Source organism: Pelodiscus sinensis, chromosome 9, assembly GCF_052426305.1.
Source record: "Pelodiscus sinensis isolate ZL-2025 chromosome 9, ASM5242630v1, whole genome shotgun sequence".
Taxonomy (NCBI): Eukaryota; Metazoa; Chordata; order Testudines; family Trionychidae; genus Pelodiscus; species Pelodiscus sinensis.
In genome coordinates this window covers 40,330,040-40,348,746 of record NC_143060.1, presented here as the reverse complement: position 1 = coordinate 40,348,746, position 18,707 = coordinate 40,330,040, and the positions used below count along the sequence as shown (strand labels likewise).

Here is an 18,707-nt window from a genome sequence, read left to right as displayed (position 1 = left end):
CTGTGGGCTTCTGGGGGTGGAAGCTCTCCTGCAGCCCCCCAATTGCCCCCTCTCCACAGATGGCAGCCTGCGGCAAGTGCAGCTGGGCTGATGGCCAAGTGCTGTGATGTGCCCAGTGTGGGTACTCCGGGCACTCCAAGCCAGGACTGCTTTGCAAGCGGGGCACCCCTGAGAACTGTCTGTCCGGGGTGGGGGTCGGGACCCTTTAAGCGCAGCCCTCGGCTAGCCTGAGACAGCATCTCCACGCTCTAAGTCCTCCTCTGATGCCCTGCCGGCACTACTTCCGGCCATCCTTAAGCCCGGTTCAGGGTCCACTTAATGTGGACATGCTAGTTCGAATTAGCAAAATGCTAATTCGAACTAGTTTTTAGTTCTAGACGCGTTAGTTCGAATTAGCTTAGTTCGAATTAGTGCTGTAGTGTAGACATACCCTTAGAGATAAGTAGGTGATGGGAGGTGTTTGGCATGCAAAGTTGCTGTTGAATATAAATGCTTCAACTTTCAGATGGTCTAGTCACACTATAGGATTTATTGTCACTAATTGTCCGCAGTCTGCTTCTAAGAAGTGTAGGTAAACTATCCATCCAGGATTACAGAAACTTCCTGCTGTCTTTTTATTTTCAAAAATTAGTCCTCACTGTAGTGGTGGTGATTGTGATATGGTATAAATCTCAATGTTATGGGTAAATCCCCATGGACCTTCAGATTATGCAATGAGCAAATGGACAAATCTCCCTCTTTAAAATTGCTAACAGGTATGTGAGATACAGACAATTGCATTGAGAGGTCAGGAACTTACAGGACAAGCATCCTCCCGGTATTGGGAGCACCAGGTATTCAAATATCATGAGTCAGCTACTTAAAATATGAGATGATCTTAAAAAATGTGAGATTTTAAAAATGATACACTTGGGGTTTTTTCCTATTTGCCTCCTGTTTTTTGAGTGTTTAAATATTCATATTTTCAAGATTGTTTTCACCATCATGAGGGCTAAATACTTTCCATTATTTTTAATGGATGTTGAGAATCTATCCTAATCCCATGACTCCACAAATACCAAGTATCACATGATTTGCAATAAAATTACATGACTTGGGGTATGTCTACACTACCACCCTAGTTCGAACTAGGGTGGTTAATGTAGGCAACCGAAGTTGCAAATGAAGCCCGGGATTTAAATATCCCAGGCTTCATTTGCATCTTGCTGGGCGCTGCCATTTTTAAAGCCCCGGTAGTTCGGACTCCGTGCCCGCGGCTACACGTGGCACGGAGTAGGTAGTTCGAATTAGGCTTTCTAATTCGAACTACCGTTACTCCTCCACGGTAAGAGAGCCTAATTCAAACTACCTACTCCGTGCCGCGTGTAGCCGCGGGCACGGAGTCCGAACTACAGGGGCTTTAAAAATGGCGGCGCCCGGCAAGATGCAAATGAAGCCCGGGATATTTAAATCCCAGGCTTCATTTGCAACTTCGGTTGCCTACATTAACCACCCTAGTTCGAACTAGGGTGGTAGTGTAGACATACCCTCGGCTACCTTGACACCTAACATGTTTAAGAGACTGGTTTTCCTCTGCATGCCTTGGAAATTTCACTAGAATAAGGCTAGAGCTATCTCAGGGGCAGTGTTCCTCTAAGATTTCCCATCCCTGAGCAGAGTGAGTTTTGTCTTGTGCACCCACATTGACATCATGTGCACTTATTTGGACCTGCACCCCTGAGGCACCGGCCAGGTACTAACATACACACAAAATTGTTATACAAGGAAAAATATTAAACCAAGGGATAATTAACAAGGTGCATGAACCTGTGGTACAGGAATCAGGGCAGGAGGTGGGAGATAAGGGGGTGGGCTCAGGACAGGGGTTGCAGGATTCAGGGGCAAGGAGGAGCACAGGATGGGGGCTTGGGGAGGTGGATCCAGCCCCAGCCAAGGCTGCCCAAGCAACTGCCCCCAGCCACACGGCCCCACCAGCAAGGCCATAGCGTCCTGCCTGCCATAGATGGAACCGTAGCTGGTGAGGAACAGCCTCAACGCACCCTGGCTCCAACCACAGCAAACAGGAGCAGGGCAGCCTGCCCACCATCAAGTGGCCCTGCCAGAGAGCCACTGCCACCACTCACCTTCCCTCCAGCAGGAAAGTGAGTGGTGGTGAGTGCTGCTGTGTGGTTCTGCAGGTGAGGAGCACAGGCCTAAAATGTGGTGTGCATGGCCGCACAGGTGCACAGATTAGAGGGAAACCTGCTCTGGGGGTGAGTCAGCCAGGTCCTCCTTGTATGGTACTGGAGCACAGCATGGAGATGTGAGTGACCTGTGAAATCCCTTAAATCTCATTTGCTCAGCTTTAGTTTTAACAGCCTTGCAGTCAGAAATTCATTCCCAGGCCAGATTTATAGAAGACTCTCTCTTCCTCCTCACTATTGTTATGCACAGAGTTGAGCCAGTTGATGCCAGCAGTTAGAAGAGGATTTCTTTTCTGTGCTAGGCCAAACTGTGAACAGCAGGTGTCTTGTGGGTAGGATTTTGTATTCATTCTGGGACTTCAGTCATAATCCTGGGAAGGAGGGGGGAGGTCGCTTTATTGTAGAGATAATATGCTGTATTGTATGGAAAGGGACCTTGCTTATTGTTAAAATGCTGCCGCCCTATTTCACAATGTGAAATCTGAAGATTATGTTATAACACTGCAAGAATTTTCTTTTTGGTTTTTAAATTAACTGGAGATTAATTTGTTTCCATTTAACTTTATTTTTAGAGTTAGCAACAAAAAAAGAGAGAGAGAGAGAGAATGTAAAGCAAAACAGGCAAACTAAAAAGGGAAATGAACATTTGACTGCATTATATAAGGTTTTTAATAAGCATGTCTTGTGCCACTCTTATTTTTAATTTCTGTAGTTCTGAATCCCAAGTAAAGGTTGTACCCATCTAATCCCTGGAAAAGAAGAATATGAAATTGGTTTGTACTGCATAATGAGCCCTCGGTTTTTTTCTATACAAAAAACAAAGTATGCATAGTTGTCTTTTTCAAACCAAATTAAAGATTTCCCTTTGAGGTTATAGTCTTATGTTTCATTTTTTCTAATTTTCAGATGTACATTACCAACACAATAAAAGCCAGAGGAACAAGGCTTGCAAAACCTGTTCTGTGCTTAGGCTTAATGTGTTTGGCATTTCTTACTGGTATCAACAGAGTAGCCGAGTATCGAAATCACTGGTCAGATGTGATAGCAGGATTTATAATTGGAATATCAATAGCAGTGTTTTTGGTAAGTGCACATAATATGTGTGTGTGTGTGTTTGGATGTTGGTGACAGAGACACAAAAGGTAAAATGTTAACCCCATTAAGTCAATGTCAAAATTCTCCTCTACCTCACTGCATCCTAGATTTCTTAGCTTAGTGATGTAGCAGTTTAGGTGTCTATTTTGTATATTGCATAGAACAAAATGCCTTTTTTCTTCTGAAATTGTATGCCCCTATGTTTTGACACCAAGATCTGTAGCCTCAGGATACGTCTAGACTACAGGCTTTTGTCGACAGAAGTTTTGTCGACAGTATCTGTCGACAAAACTTCTGTCGACAAAGAGCGTCTACAGTACATTCAGTTCTGTCGACAAAGCAAGCTGCTTTGTCGACATGGTAGTGTAGACGCAAAGGACAGTTTACATGCAATAACACCTTCTGCCGACAGAAACTCTGTCGACAGAAGGCGTTATGCCTCGTAAAATGAGGTTTACCAGCGTCCACAAAACTGCTGAGTTCTGTTGACATTATGTCGACAGAACTCAGCGGTAGTGTAGACGCAGGTATAGTTTTGTCGACAAAAGTCCACTTTTGTCGACAAAACTCTGTAGTCTAGACACACCCTCAGTTCATGTGGACAAATGTCTACATCAGATTAAATAATTCCATGTGTAATTTTATGTTAATTGGAGTACCAATACTTCAGATTCTTTTACAGGAAACTAAAATGCCAGACTTTTGAGGCAGGCCTCAGCTTTATAATTAAAATATCAGTTTTCCTAGATGGATAGAATTTTTAGAACAGAGAGCATAGAATTTCATGCCATAGTTCATATATCAAGCCCCTAACTTGTTGAGCTAAGATATTTCTTTTAGAAAGACATCCAATTTTCATTTTCACTGTGTAATATTAAAGTTCTGCATTAGTATAATATATCAGTTGCTCTTTGTGGTAAAATGAAACCAAACAACCTGGTAAATTTACATTGTACTCATATTTAATTGAAATTTATGTGATTTACAAGAATAAATAAATTCATTTAACTTTAAATCCTATAGAAACCAACAAAGGATGATTTAGTGTACAGTTTTCTGACATTGCAAGTATAGCCATTAGTGATGCTGCAAATGGTACCTGGTTTGTTTACTTCATGTAAAAAGGTTCATTTTTGCTTTTGGAGAGAATTTTGGAATTGATGCAACTTTATTATGGTATCCAGATCTGCAGTCTCAGTTCATGTGGACCTGTGTCGACATCATAAAACCTCCACCATCCTTTAACACTTTTATTGACAATCTCGAGAGAGTTGAAAGTTGTGAAAAGACACAGGTGCTGATCAATATTGAAACTCCCTATAGCTCTGTCTCTCTGACACCATTCACTAATACTTAATTCACAATCCCAAAAGTTTATATTTATTTTCCCCTAAGAAATATTTTGGGTATGATCCTTGGGATTCTGGGGAGGCACATTTGAGAGCATCCTTAAGGCTTCTTTAAATTATGCTCTCTCCCCACTCAAATCCTTCCAGGTTTGGTCCTGTTGCTCACAACAAAGGGAGGGAATGTTAGATACTTAGCCACATAGACCTCCTACCCGATAGAGCTAGGAACAGGTGGGTTTTGCACTAAACAGTTTACTGTAGGAGAATTCCTCACATGCTGTTTAAGCTAGCTTTCTATCCTGCTGACACCTCAAGAGTTTTACAAAGAAACAAGTACTAGCTTCTCATACTTCCAGGAGTTGATATAAAATTGGTAGGGACATCATATTTAATTAGATTTTGGAGACGGTACATTGGTAAACCCCCCAGTTCTATAATGAGTTCTTAGTAGAAACAATCAAAATCATGGTGTTTAAATATGTGATTATTCATTAGCTGTTTCTGGGGAAGGGAAAATGAGGCATGCAGACTTCTGTAAGTATCATTCTTATATTCGGATATTAATTGTAGAAATACCTCAATTTGACTAAGTATTTATTTAAAGAAATTATATTCTGCCATAAATGTTATGTGAAAAAAATGCATGGCATTACATAAATAAATTGTTATCAAGACATTTAATTTAAACTCAAGTAACTTGAAGAAACATTATTTAACATTTTGAAAAATGTATTTCAAACGAGTCAGTTGTCACTAAAATCAGTTTCTACTCTGTACAAGTCCAGCAATACATTTTGAAAAGCCAAGTGAATAAACATGTTGAGAATAAGCTATACAAGCAATTAATAAAATAAAACTCAACTAATTTGTATAGTCATTGCTTGAGAAAGTGTTTGTGAATGTTCATGGTGGTGCTTGATAGTGCCAGATGATAAGCATTTAAATTATGCTCTGTTAGAAACACTATCATGATCTTCAGTATTTGCTAATTGTTATAGTTCAGTGTTATTGCTGTACTTTTTGTGCATTTATTTGATAAAACTTGATTTGAACATGTACTTAGTTTGAAATTTAAATTACTATAATTGACTATTTATTATTCCACATCATGGAATAATAGTTGTACTTGTACTATGATCATGTATGTAACAATATATTGTTTAAAACTATATCATCTTGGAAATATTAAGGATTTCGTATTAGCATAAGTTTGACTAACACACTCACATGATTCTTTCAGTCAGTCTGGTTAATTTAGTCAAATTTGTAATGTAAACTTTGCTAGAGTTACTATGCCATTGCTTCTGGTGTAAAGGGCCCACTCCTGACTTTTATTACTTCAGTAAAATGTCCATTAAACTCAGGCTAGTTCGAAAAGAATTAGTATTTAGAGGGTGAGATATGGTAGGACAAACTGGGTATCTTTAGTAACAGCTTATGGTAGGAACACAGAAACATCTGTGAACTAAATTAAAGTCAGTAGGAATGTTGTCTGAGTAAGGAGTTCAATCTCAGTCTCATATAAGTAAAATGTTTGTTCATTATTCTAACTACCTTCTGACCTTTTTAGGTTGTATGTGTGGTAAATAATTTTAGAGGAAGACAACCAGAACATGACAATTCTCATATGGATAATCTGTCCCAGATGCCAATGATCAGCATCCCACGAGTAGAAAGTCCGTTAGAAAAGGTAATGTCCATCCAGGTGGTTTTATTTTAAATACCGAAATGTGGTGGTGACTTGACTAACTTTTCTAGATTGGCTGAACATTGATGCTTGTATCCTGTACCTCAGACTGCCTCAATAGAGTGCGAGGCAGGAAATGCTGTTATTAAGGTGTGTTTATGTTCTGGAAGAAGGGGAAAGACATATTATGAGACACATGAGGCTTCCCTGTGAGGCCCTTCTAGCAATTGTGTTTTGGGAAATGTGTGAAGTCAGCCAAGCTCTAGACTGGATTATGGCCATTTGCCCTTCTTGCAGCCATGACTAGTGGTGCTGCAGACACATCAGGTCATGTACAATGTGACTATGAAATGACCTGGAGTAAATGGGAAGAGGGGAAGCATGTGCTACTTTCATCTACCATTTATGTCCTTTATGGTTTGACTACATTGGAAACTAGTCCACTTCTCAGGTTCCATCCCACAGATTTAGGGCTGAGTGCTGGTGTTAGGGTGCTGGCAGTGAAGAGCTTTGAGATGAGGATCTTTTAATTGACTGGGTATTCAGTCTGAGAGTGGGTAGAAGGAGGAGCAGTTGGAGCAGAGTGCGTACAGAGTTGCTATGCAGCTGCATCAAGGGCTTACATACACAAAAGCAGTTCAACCAATGGGTTGATACCTGTGTAGAGCTGAAGAGGTTCCCGGGTGTAGTGCTGGTCTTGTATTCCCATACAACTTTTACCATATGTACAGAATCTCCATTTAAGTAAATGAAAATTCTGGGTATGTTACCTTTGCAAGACCAGGTTAAAAAATAATATCTTTGCTTCTGTAAAGACTGGAAGATCAGAGCTAACTTCTGAATGAGAGTGATGATCACGTAGGATAAAATGGTTCAAACACCAGTGGTACAGTAACTGGAAAAAAGTTGTGATCTCTTGCCAAAATAAATAAGCCTTTAGATTGGCATTAATTAATGACAAAATCCTGGGATAAATCAAAAAGCTTGGCATGAGTAACTATTGTATTGTATTTAAAGTTCATTTAATCTTGCACTTTTTAAAGTTCTAAAAATCTCTTTAATTTTTAAAGTTCTAAAATTTTTGCAAATATGCTGTTATATAAATGTTAGGCTCGGCTATATCAGAGCAGTAACTAAGTTCATTAATACTTCAGACCTTTTACCTAAAGGAAAGTTTGAACTACTAATGCAAATTTTAAAGTAAATCTAATTTTTAGAATGAGCTTTCCTGTCATTACTTATTAAAATCTCTTCTCATTTGAAGATGGTAAACAAGTTCACTTTAGTACAAACTAGTATTATGTGCTTTGTATTAAGGCATAAGAAAAAGATGCGTTTTTAATCAATTCATATCCTATGCCCATTATTTGAGAATGGGATTTTTCCACCACTAAAGATTATTGCATGAGACTTCAGTTTCTTGTTCATTTCCTTGGAAGAGAAAGCAGATTGCTTCTCAGAATTATGTAATATGCCTTTTATAACCACATGTGTCTAAGTCAGTTACGTTGAGCTTTTGTCATAAGGAGGTCACAGTCTCATTTGCCTTAACAAGCATTTTAGTTGATGAATGGATCATTTTGATTGTATTTATTCAGTAAACAAAATAAGATATTGGCTGGCCTAGAACAGACTGTATTATTAAAAGAAAACATCCCTTATTTATGTGCTCTCCTGGGCTGAAAGCCAGAGAGACAGGGCAGGAGCCTTCATAGGTCATGCATTTTGAATCTGTGCAGAGCTGACCTATTGACTAGAAATCCAGCTTAGCAACTGAAGCCTTTCTCTCCATCCCACCCATTCTGGAGTGAAGATTTCATGGAAGCAAGCGAGTATTTTCTTCTTCATTCCCTCCCATCTCCTGAAGGATAATAATATCTGTCTGAGTCTTAATGCAGACAAGATTGATTTGATGATGATAGATTGAGTGAAGTCAGTGGATATGTCTGCCTGCATAGTGGCTTCGTCCTGCCTGATAGAATGTGTCCACTATTTGTGAGTGATTTGGGATGGACCCTGTAACATGAGAGACTGCCTTTGGCTCCTACTTATACTCTCTCAACTGAGATCAATGATTCACTCTGAGTTTAATCAGGGGGGATACCAGCAGGTGTTTTCCATTAGTCTTCTCAGCACTTAGGCATATTAGGTGTCCCAAGGTAGAGAGGCTGATGACTGAAAGATGATTTTGGCAGTGGGAAAAGCATTTATCTTTTTTTCAGAAGATTTGTAATTAGAAAATAATTGATGAACTAAAGTCTTGTATTTGCACTGTTTGGATTTTCAGTGGTGTGATAAAGATTTTTTGAGCAACCTACACTTCTGGATAGGATCCAGAGAAACAATCAAATAGTAATTCACAATTAATTATAAATAGTAGGGATATGTGTAAAATTAATTTAGTTTAAACCCCAGTCTCTAGCTATTTATTTTTATCATTCTTTGTTTTCTACCTAACCTCTTATAATATTGTCTTCTCTGGAGACAAGGGCAAGCTCGAAAGCTGGCATGAATGATGCTTTTTTTCTTCCCTGTGCTATTGATGAGCATATACCAAATTTGACTATCATGAATCTAAATCCTGACTTTGCATTTATTGGAATGTGGCTTATTTAAATCTCTTTTCCTTATTATCAGTTTATATGCTTCTATTGAAATAGTTAGGATAACTTAATGATAGCAAATCACTACTTGCCTGACTAGAACTCTGAGAGGATCATGTTTCCATGGACCAAGGCATTTCAACTATTCTGTTTCTCTTAAATTAAAAAACAAACAAACTAAAATGGAGTCACTCTTTTGCTGAAACCTGACTTCATTTTTTGCCCCAGCAGAATGGGTGTTTACTTATCCATCCTAGAATTGTATCTTAATCTCTTTCCATAAATGAAGAAAATATACTATGCCTGGGAGTGCCCCGATCAGTACTTATAGCTGTGATGCAATACTCTTTGCATACAGTTAGATGGCACCAAGCACATTGCTGGGTGGCCAAAGGAGGTGGACACTCAGGTCCTTCTCCACTGCAACCACTTCTGCTAGGACAAGTACAGTTCTAGCTCATGCACTCATGTGCACGGTGAATGCTCCTTGTTATCACCAACATGGGCACAAAAAAGGGAATGGGAGAAAGGACTGACATATTTCATCCTCTCCCCATGAGCTCCCATAGGGCTGTGTTGCATTCCATCGTCTCCCAATGGGGGCCAAATACTAGAGAACATAAGGTGCACTTAAATCTGGACTGCATTGGAGACAACTTTCTGTTTCAGAAGGTTGAAAAAGCTACCAGAGGAGAAGCTGTTCTGGGTTTGATTTTAACAAATAGGGAGGAACTAGTTGAGAACTTGAAAGTGGAAGACAGTATAGGGGACAGTGATCATGAAATAATAGAGTTCATGATCTTAAGGAAAGGTAGAAGGGAGACCAGCACAATTGAGGTAATGGATTTCAGGAAGGCAGATTTTGATAAGCTCAGAGAACTTGTAGGTAAGGTCCCATGGGAAGCAAGACTGAAGGGAAAAACAACTGAGGAGAGTTGGGAGTATTTCAAAGGGACGTTGTTAAGGGCCCAAAAGCAAACAATTCCTCTGTGTAGGAAAGATAGAAAATATGGCAAAAGACCAGCTTGGCTTAACAAAGAGATCTTGCATGATCTCAAAATAAAAAAGGAGTCATATAAAAAATGGAAACTAGGACAAATAACAAAGGATGAATAAGCAAGCAACACGGGAATGCAGGGGCAAGATTAGAAAGGCAAAGGCACAAAATGAGATCAAACTAGCTACAGGCATAAAGGCAAACAAGAATACCTTTGATAAATACATTAAAAGCAAGAGGAAGACCAAGGACAGGGCAGGCCCACTGCTCAGTGAGGAGGGAGAAGCAGTAACAGGAAACTTGGAAATGGCGGAGATGCTCAATGACTTCTTTGTTTCGGTCTTCACCGAGAAGTCTGGAGGTGTGCCTAACGTAGTGAATACAAGCAGAGAGAGGGTAAGTTTAGAAGATAGCATACACAAAGAACAAGTTAAAGGAAAGTTAGATGTCAGCAAGTCACCAGGTCCTGATGAAATGCATCCCAGGATACTCAAGGAGCTGATAGAGGAGGTATCTGAGCCTTTAGCTATGATCTTTGAAAAATCATGGAAGACAGGGGAGATACCAAAAGACTGGAAAAGGGCAAATATTGTGCCCATCTATAAAAAGGGGAATAAGAACAACCCAGGAAACTACAGACCGGTCAGTTTAACGTCTGTCCCAGGGAAGATAATGGAGCAGGTAATTAAGGAAATCATATGCAAACACTTAGAAGGTAATAAAGTGATAGGGAATAGCCAGCATGGGTTTGTGAAGAACAAGTTATGCCAAACTAATCTGATAGCTTTCTTTGATAGGATAACGAGCCTTGTGGATAAGGGAGAAGCAGTGGATGTCATATACCTAGACTTTAGTAAGGCATTTGATACGGTCTCGCATGATATTCTTATTGATAAACTAGGCAAATATAACTTAGATAGGGCCACGATAAGGTGGGTGCACAATTGGCTGGATAACCGTAGTCGGAGAGTTGTTGTTAACGGTGCTAAATCCTGCTGGAAAGGGATAACAAGTGGAGTTCCACAAGGGTCTGTTTTGGGACCCGTACTGTTCAATATCTTCATCAATGATGTAGATATTGGGATAGAGAGTACGCTTATTAAGTTTGCAGATGATTACCAAACTGGGTGGGGTTGCGACTTCTTTGGAGGATAGGGACATAATTCAAAATGACCTTAGCAAGTTAGAGAAATGGTCAGAGGTAAACAGGATGAAGTTTAATAAAGAGAAATGCAAAGTGCTCCACTTAGGAAGGAACAATCAGTTCCATACATACAAGATGGGAAGCGACTGTCTAGGAAGGAGCATGGTGGAAAGGGATCTGGGGGTCATAGTGGACCACAAGTTGAATATGAGTCAACAGTGTGATGCTGTTGCAAAAAAAGCAAATATGATTCTAGGTTGTATCAACAGGTGTGTTGTAAGCAAAAATCATGAAGTCATTCTGCCGCTCTACTCTGCACTAGTTAGGCCTCAGCTGCAGTACTGTGTCCAGTTCTGGGTGCCACATTTCAAGAAAGATGTGGAGAAATTGGAAAGGGTACAGAGAAAAGCAACAAGAATGATTAAAGGTCTAGAGAACATTACCTATGAAGCCAGGCTTCATGAACTGGGCTTGTTTAGTTTGGAAAAAAGAAGATTAAGGGGGGACATGATAGCGGTTTTCAAATATCTAAAAGGGTGTCACAAGGAGGAAGGAGAAAATTTGTTCCTCTTGGTTTCTGAAGACAGGACAAGGAGTAATGGGCTTAAAGTGCAGCAAGGGAGGTTTAGATTGGACATTAGGAAAAAATTCCTAACTGTCAGGGTGGTCAAATATTGGAATAAATTGCCAAGGGAGGTGGTGGAATCTCCCTCTCTGGAGATATTTAAGAACAGATTAGATAGACATCTGTCAGGGATGGTGTAGACGGAGCTTGGTCCTGCCTTGAGGGCGGGGGGCTGGACTCGATGACCTCTCGAGGTCCCTTCCAGTCCTATGATTCTATGATTCTATACACTTAACTGGAATATTTCTTAGCAAGCTGAATTGAGTCTAATGCCACTTAATGGTAAGGACTGGCTATTAATGGTCTGGCAAGTCTGTGGATGCATGGAGGTAACTGTAGTACTGAAATAAAGATATCTGGTCTTTTTGATGCTCAGATGCTATGGGTACTGTCTCCCCTGGAAGGGTCATTGCATTCCTGCTCCAGCACGGGCAACACAGCTGTTTTAACATTAGGGCAGAACACATTGCTCCTTAGAATGCTAGTGTGAAGTGTTTATATTATTTAATTGGAAGATGCTCAAATGCTGTGGCGATGAGGTCCATGTGGGTAGCCATACATGCAATGCGTATTTGAACACATGGACAGATCTGTGCTCACTTGCGTGCTATCCAAACAGAATGCATGGGTTTACTTTTTGTATGAGAAATTTTGCTGATTTGTTGTAGCCATCTGGCTATATCTTAAACACTCAGTATGTCAACAATATGTATAGTAAACGCAGAAGAGAGTGCTCAAAAAAACAGTTAAGCTCCCAATTTTACTGAAATCAAGTATCTGGATAGCTGGTCCCAACAGACCTTTTCTCCTATTAAATAAACATCTATTTCCAGGCAATGTCAATGTATATAAAATAGTTTTATTTCAAATGCAAACTATATTATCAGAGTATTCAAGTTTTAGTAAGTAGTACAAGTGAGAGAGCAGTTGAACAAAAGAAATGTGAAAATATGTTTAATGTGATTTCTGTAAAAATACATATTGTAGGTATTACAGAATTCTGCTATTGATAACAGTCAAGAAGACCCTTTACAACAAAACTCCTTCAAAGCACACCTCGTTAGGTTCTTCTCCTGGATAACACGAATGAACCGCTTCGAACATCTTCACATAAGGCAATAAACGTATGGGTGCAAAAGCGCGCTAGTGTTATGGAGTGTCTAGTTAAGGCAAAAGCAGATCTAACGTATGCTAGCCTTCTGTGCAGGTTTAGAACTTTGGAAAAAATAGCATTTCATTAAAGGAACACTTCCTTCATTCTCTAAAAATGTCTCTCTTTCCTATAGAACCAGGAGACATTCTTTTGTGTTGGAACTTAAATATAGAAGAGCTAAATTTCTGCAACTACAGAATTTTTTCTGAATCACTCCTTAAATTTTTCTGTTAGCTTTAATCTAAACTTCACCCTGCTAGCAATATATGAATGATTTTTAAAATGTCTTGGACAAAAAGTTGTTGCATAAATGGCTATGGTTATGGTTCACAGGCACAGCTATAGTAATAATTGTTTTTATACAACAGGGAAGATTATATCCTACTCTAAAATGTGAAATCAGTAAAGGAAAGTACAAAATATAAGTAAGAGGATACTAAATTTTTCATGTACAACATGCACTTTATACATCAAAATTAAATAAATACAAACATGTTACAAAACATGGACTTTTTCCCCCAAAAAAACCTGCACTCAAGGTGTAGCTTTTAGCATTTCACTTCTCTAATTTTTATTGATTTGAAGGAATTACTACAAAGCACAACGTGTTTGTAGAAGCAGAAAGAAAAGATTTTAAACTTCATACTGTCAATTAAAAATACCAGAAAACAGTGTACCAATATAGAAAGCTGCTGAAATTTAACAGAACCCAACTGTATTCTAGTTCTTTTGAGCACTGAATGGTATAACTGTTTCATGGAGTTTGAGATTTGAGCTTTCATGCATGGATTTTTGCTTGTCTACTGCATCCGTGTGCCTTTATTGGCTGGCATTGTTGCAAATTTCATACCCTGAATTATGTCTTTCTCTATATAAAAAGTTTTTCCTGTCAGGTGACAGAATGATGTCATCACACTCTCACACGCTCTGGCTGTGAAAGCTGCCAGAGAGAGGGGGACTGGTGAGCATAGAGCGCAATGGGCTCAGTCCTCTAGTCTTTAATAATAAAACTAACCTGAAGTACAGGGGCATAGTAAAGCAACTGAAGAGTCACTTACTTTAGAGGGAGATTGTTCTTTCTCTAAATACCATCCTTCCTCAGAATCTGTCTGAGAAGACTATATGGAACCATGAACTGTGCCACACTTATATGCATCAGTTCCAATCAGGCACTGCATAGCAAATGATTAATTTTAATCCATTTAAAATGTCATCTTGTGAACTCCACTGAAAATAACTGGGCATGTTTTAAGGATGTTCACAAGGTCAACCTTTCCCTAATTGGAGGGAATCCTAAGTTAGCAGACCTTGCTGAGGATCTTGTGCAGGAATTCCTCTGTAGTAGGATACCCTTTTGCCATAAGACCACACAGATTCTCCTCAGGGAATGATCTAAGAATTTGGTGACCTGCTGGATTTTAGAGGTAGGAGGATGAAACCACTGTCAATGGCATTCTCTCTTTCTTACGTAGTAGGTTTCCATTCAGAACTACTACCATTGAAACAGTATTAAACCTGGACTCCGCATTCTCTATCTTGCTCTCTCATGCACACACATCCCTCAGAAAGGGGGATTATGCACAGTATCCAAACTAGCAGAGGAGTGGTAAAGGTGGATCAGTTATCTACAGGACTGTGTGTTCCCTTTCTTGGAGATCCCAAGTATCTATGGCTTTGGAAAGCCATAACTTCTGCTTCCTCCATTACCCCCAGGAAAAACTCCATGTTGACTACCAATCTGGATCCACTAATCCCTTCACTGGATACTTCTGTGGACAAGCACTGAGACAATAAATCCAATTTCAAAACAATGATCTTAGCTCTTTCCCTGCAGTGCCTCTGCCAGAATGTGTTCTTTACAATGTTTCCTTTTCTCTGTTGCTTTTTGAAAAATCCATATAAACAACAGGAGAAACTGAATATTAAAGGGTCAAGTACACTAACAGTAAAATGTTTAAACGTTCCTATGTCCCATTTTCTCGAAATGTTACCTAATGTAAAAAGAGCAAATATTTCTTTCTCTAAGCTCTTTCAATTAAGTGTTTTGTATAACAATAGATAAACAATTTTTAGACAGCAATCAGATTTACATTGACAGTATCATTTTTCAGGTCCTAATAGGTGTCAAATACAAATGCAGTGGGCAAAATTTCATAATCCCCTGGAACTGCTTTGGGTTCAGTGCGGTGCCACAAACATAATTGAAAGCAGAATTTGGCTAAGTAAATAATTCCCTTTGCTTCATCTGAATATGTTATTCTCCATTTAGGAAATCTAATTTTATATTGCTTTTGTTGAATACAGTGTAGAAATCTCTCTGAAGTATTAATTCTGTTAAACTCTGAAAACCTCTTCACTTCAAGTTCTGAAATAATCAAAATGATCATTAGAGAAAGTAGTTTGCTAGCAGACATTTAATCAATTTTCATTTTTAAAGCCCTTGTGTTATGTTTTGGAGACTTTATAGAAACCCACAGTTGTGCTAATACAAAAGCTTTTTTTTTATTCCAATATGTTTTTAAATCTATACTAGGTAAAACTCTCTCTCTCCACCCCCTCCCCCCCCAAATAAAAAATAGTTATGTCCCTTTGCTGTGCTCTGGGGCCAGGAACAAACATACCAGAATGATTAGGGTTAAAGACATAGGGGAATAGGGTGTAATGGGGTAGGATGTTCCATCTCTCCATCCCTGATGGGTAACTACTGCATTCTCTTCTGTAAAATACTCTTATTCCCATAGGAGAGTTGTCTAAAGGAAGAGCTAAGAAATCTGCACTTTAAGTAGCACCTTTCCTCTCCTGCACTGATTAAATTCCTTGTAATAAATAATGATGGCATGGTCCAATATGAATTACCTGAATGTGAGCTCTGAACGTATCATATGAGTCACAAAACTACCTTACAACCAGAGAGCAATTGGGAAGACAGGAATGTTACTGGCAAAGGGAGATGACACTTGAAGGAGCACTGAGAAAAGTGAGACTAAGTGGCAGAAGGGCAAGGACTATACAGAGTCATTCATATCCTTTACCTATTTTCCTTACCTTGGCCTGACTCCACATTACATGTGGTCCTATGGCTGGGGATTTGAGCAAGTGGCAAAGGAGAGATGTGATCCTACAGCAATACACCAAAATCTGCAGTGCTTCTACATTAATTTTTTCTTGGTGTATTTTCACATGGGAGGAGATACATAGGGCCCTTTATCAACAGGACTACTTCATTTTGTCTGTTTAAAACATATTTCACAGGGGTGGCTTTAAAAATTCCATAGAAAAGAGATTGTTTATTGAATACAATAGGAGTTGAGAACACTTGGTACTACAGAGAGAGATTTCAATGCTTTGCAGAATCCCACCACTCAGGCCAAATGCACACACTTTAGAAGGTGTGTGAATGAGGATATGTCTAGACTGCAGGCTTCTTTCAGAATAAGTCTTTCCAGAAGAGATCTTCCAAAAAACCTTATTCTGAAAGAGAGCATCCACACTGCCAAAAAGCATCAGAAAAGAGATCTGCTTTTTCGAAAGATAGCGTCCACACTGAATGGAAACTATCTCGCATTTACACTGTGATTACTATGAACGGAGTGGCCACCAGGGCACCTGTGCTTTTTCCTCTTTCCTCTTCTTTCAAAAGAACTCCTTCTTCCCCGTCCACACACTCCTTTTTCTGAAAGAGCTCTTTCAGAAAAAGGCTTCTTCCTCGTAGAAAGAGGTTTACCAGTATCAGAACCCTCGCGTCCGTCCCCCCCCCCGTTCTTTTGATTGTTTTTGGAGAGAACGCAATTGCAGTGTGGACGTAAGTGAAGATGTTTTGGAAGAATGGCTGTTTTTCTGAAAAAAACTCTGTAGTGTAGACATATAGCCTGAGACTCACATGTATCAAGTTGTCCACCTGCATAAGTATTTGACTGAACAGTCTCCAACTGGAGCATAACAATGAATTATTTTGGACACCTGTATAGTGTTTTAAGAAAAAGTGAAGTCAAATCTGTTACAAATACACACACGTCTAGGTTACGTCTACACTTCAGGCTTCTTATGCAAGAACTGTTTTGCGCAAGAGTTCTTGAGCAAAAGTTCTTGCGCATGAGCGCGTCCACACTGCCATGTGCTTTGGCGCAAGAGTGTCCATGGCAATGTGGACTCTATCTTGCACAAGAAAGCTCTGATGGCCATTTTAGCCATAGGGGTTTCTTGCGCAAGAAACCCCTGTTGCCTGTCCACACTGTCTTCTTGTGCAAGAGGGCTTATTCCTCATGGAGAGAGGAATAACTCTTGCCAAAAAGCCCTCTGTTCCAACACTTTACTGTAAATTCACTGCACGTGCACTGTAGATGCTCCACGTTTTTGCACAAGAATGACTGTTCTTGTGCAAGAAGCCTGCTGTGTAGATATAGCCCTAAAGAATACACTTGTTGAAGGAACCAACAGAGCATTGCAAATGATGCTGCAGTGGTTCTGAATTAGTAGTTTTTAATATGTTCGATCAACTAGTGAATTCTAGCATTTCACTACTTCATTCCATGCCATCTGGCTCACAGGGAGCAATTAAACTTAAAAAGAAATGCAGCATTAAAATTGCATTAACAGTAAAGCAGAATACTATCAGCTGTCAGGTTTTCATTCTCAGACATTTAGCTTTTAATTATAAATAAGACAGTAATAAAACTACAACTAATTTAATTATTCACATTGTTATTAAATGAAAAATACATTAAAAGCTAAAATGTGGTAGAACTATAACACTGAGGTACTTTATTCACTGTACTTATGCATATAATTTTTGCAATATTTAAATAAAGATTTGCTATGGGACGGAATGGACAGCACAGCAATTAGAAATACTTACATTTACATTATTCTACAAAACTCCCCAAGCACAAGTTTGTTTCAGACCCCAAAATAGGAATAATTTTAGTCATGATGATTAATGCTATCTAACTATGTGTTTTTTATTTTTTTTTAAACTTATAGAACCACATCACGGCCTTTGCAGAAATCACATGATGATGAAGCTGAGGTATATTCACTACATTGGACATCATCTCTTTTCACAGTCCACTCATAATAACTGAAGTGTGTTGAAAATAAGAGAGTAAAAATTGTCTGATGTATAACTTGATTTTTACAACATTAAAACTACATCAACATTTGAAGAATGCTTCTTAAATATAACAGTTCACTTTACTTTTGAACAAAAGCATTGCACCATTATTTATGTATTTATTTAAGGGAGGCTGGGAAGGGGAGGAATTTGAACACTAGTCATGTTTGTATGACAATGCCCTCTGTAGCCTTTTTGGCTAGTTATTTTGATTATTCATGTATTCGTTCAGCAGTACATCATATTCTGATTTGTTTGGATTTTTAAAATCTGAGTTTTTAATTCAGCATGACATTGTTTTCCATCTGAGCAGATTTCAGTGTGTAAATTTTTTTTAAAATTATATTCTGTACTAAAATGCTGTTTGCTCATTGTATTATGCTGTATTTCACTTAAGACATAATTCATACCATATGTTACATGTAAGACTGGTGCTTCTGCTTTTGAAAAGAAAAAATGCCAATTTTTACTGTAATAAGTATTGTATCATAATTAAAAGTTTATTTGGATATTTTCCTGACTTATGTGGAATCTAGTGGTTGATATGAAGTTCTTGAATGTCTTGAGAGATTTACAATGTATCTAGGATAAAGGAAATGACAAAATATAGAAATTCTGGTCACTGGTATATATCCATACTGCAGAGCACTGAAACCAAGCAGAGTCTATATCCTGCTCCCAAACATTCCTTGTGCATCGCCAGACATGGAGATAGTATGCTGGAAGAGTACATATCAAGATGAATCCGGCAGAGGTGCTGG

General features: G+C 38.9%; 1 protein-coding gene across 1 annotated transcript in view; it reads left to right on the top strand.

The window, feature by feature from the left end:
* PLPPR5 (phospholipid phosphatase related 5) overlaps nucleotides 1-17,981 on the top strand; it is a 73,181-nt gene extending 55,200 nt beyond the window's left edge. Inside the window, exons 4-6 of the mRNA XM_075936596.2 lie at nucleotides 3,090-3,266; nucleotides 6,198-6,317; nucleotides 17,817-17,981. Coding sequence (XP_075792711.2) covers nucleotides 3,090-3,266; nucleotides 6,198-6,317; nucleotides 17,817-17,849 — 330 coding nt within the window. The 3' untranslated portion in view covers nucleotides 17,850-17,981. The remainder of the gene's footprint in view (nucleotides 1-3,089; nucleotides 3,267-6,197; nucleotides 6,318-17,816) is intronic.
* The last annotated feature ends 726 nt before the right edge of the window (nucleotides 17,982-18,707 follow it).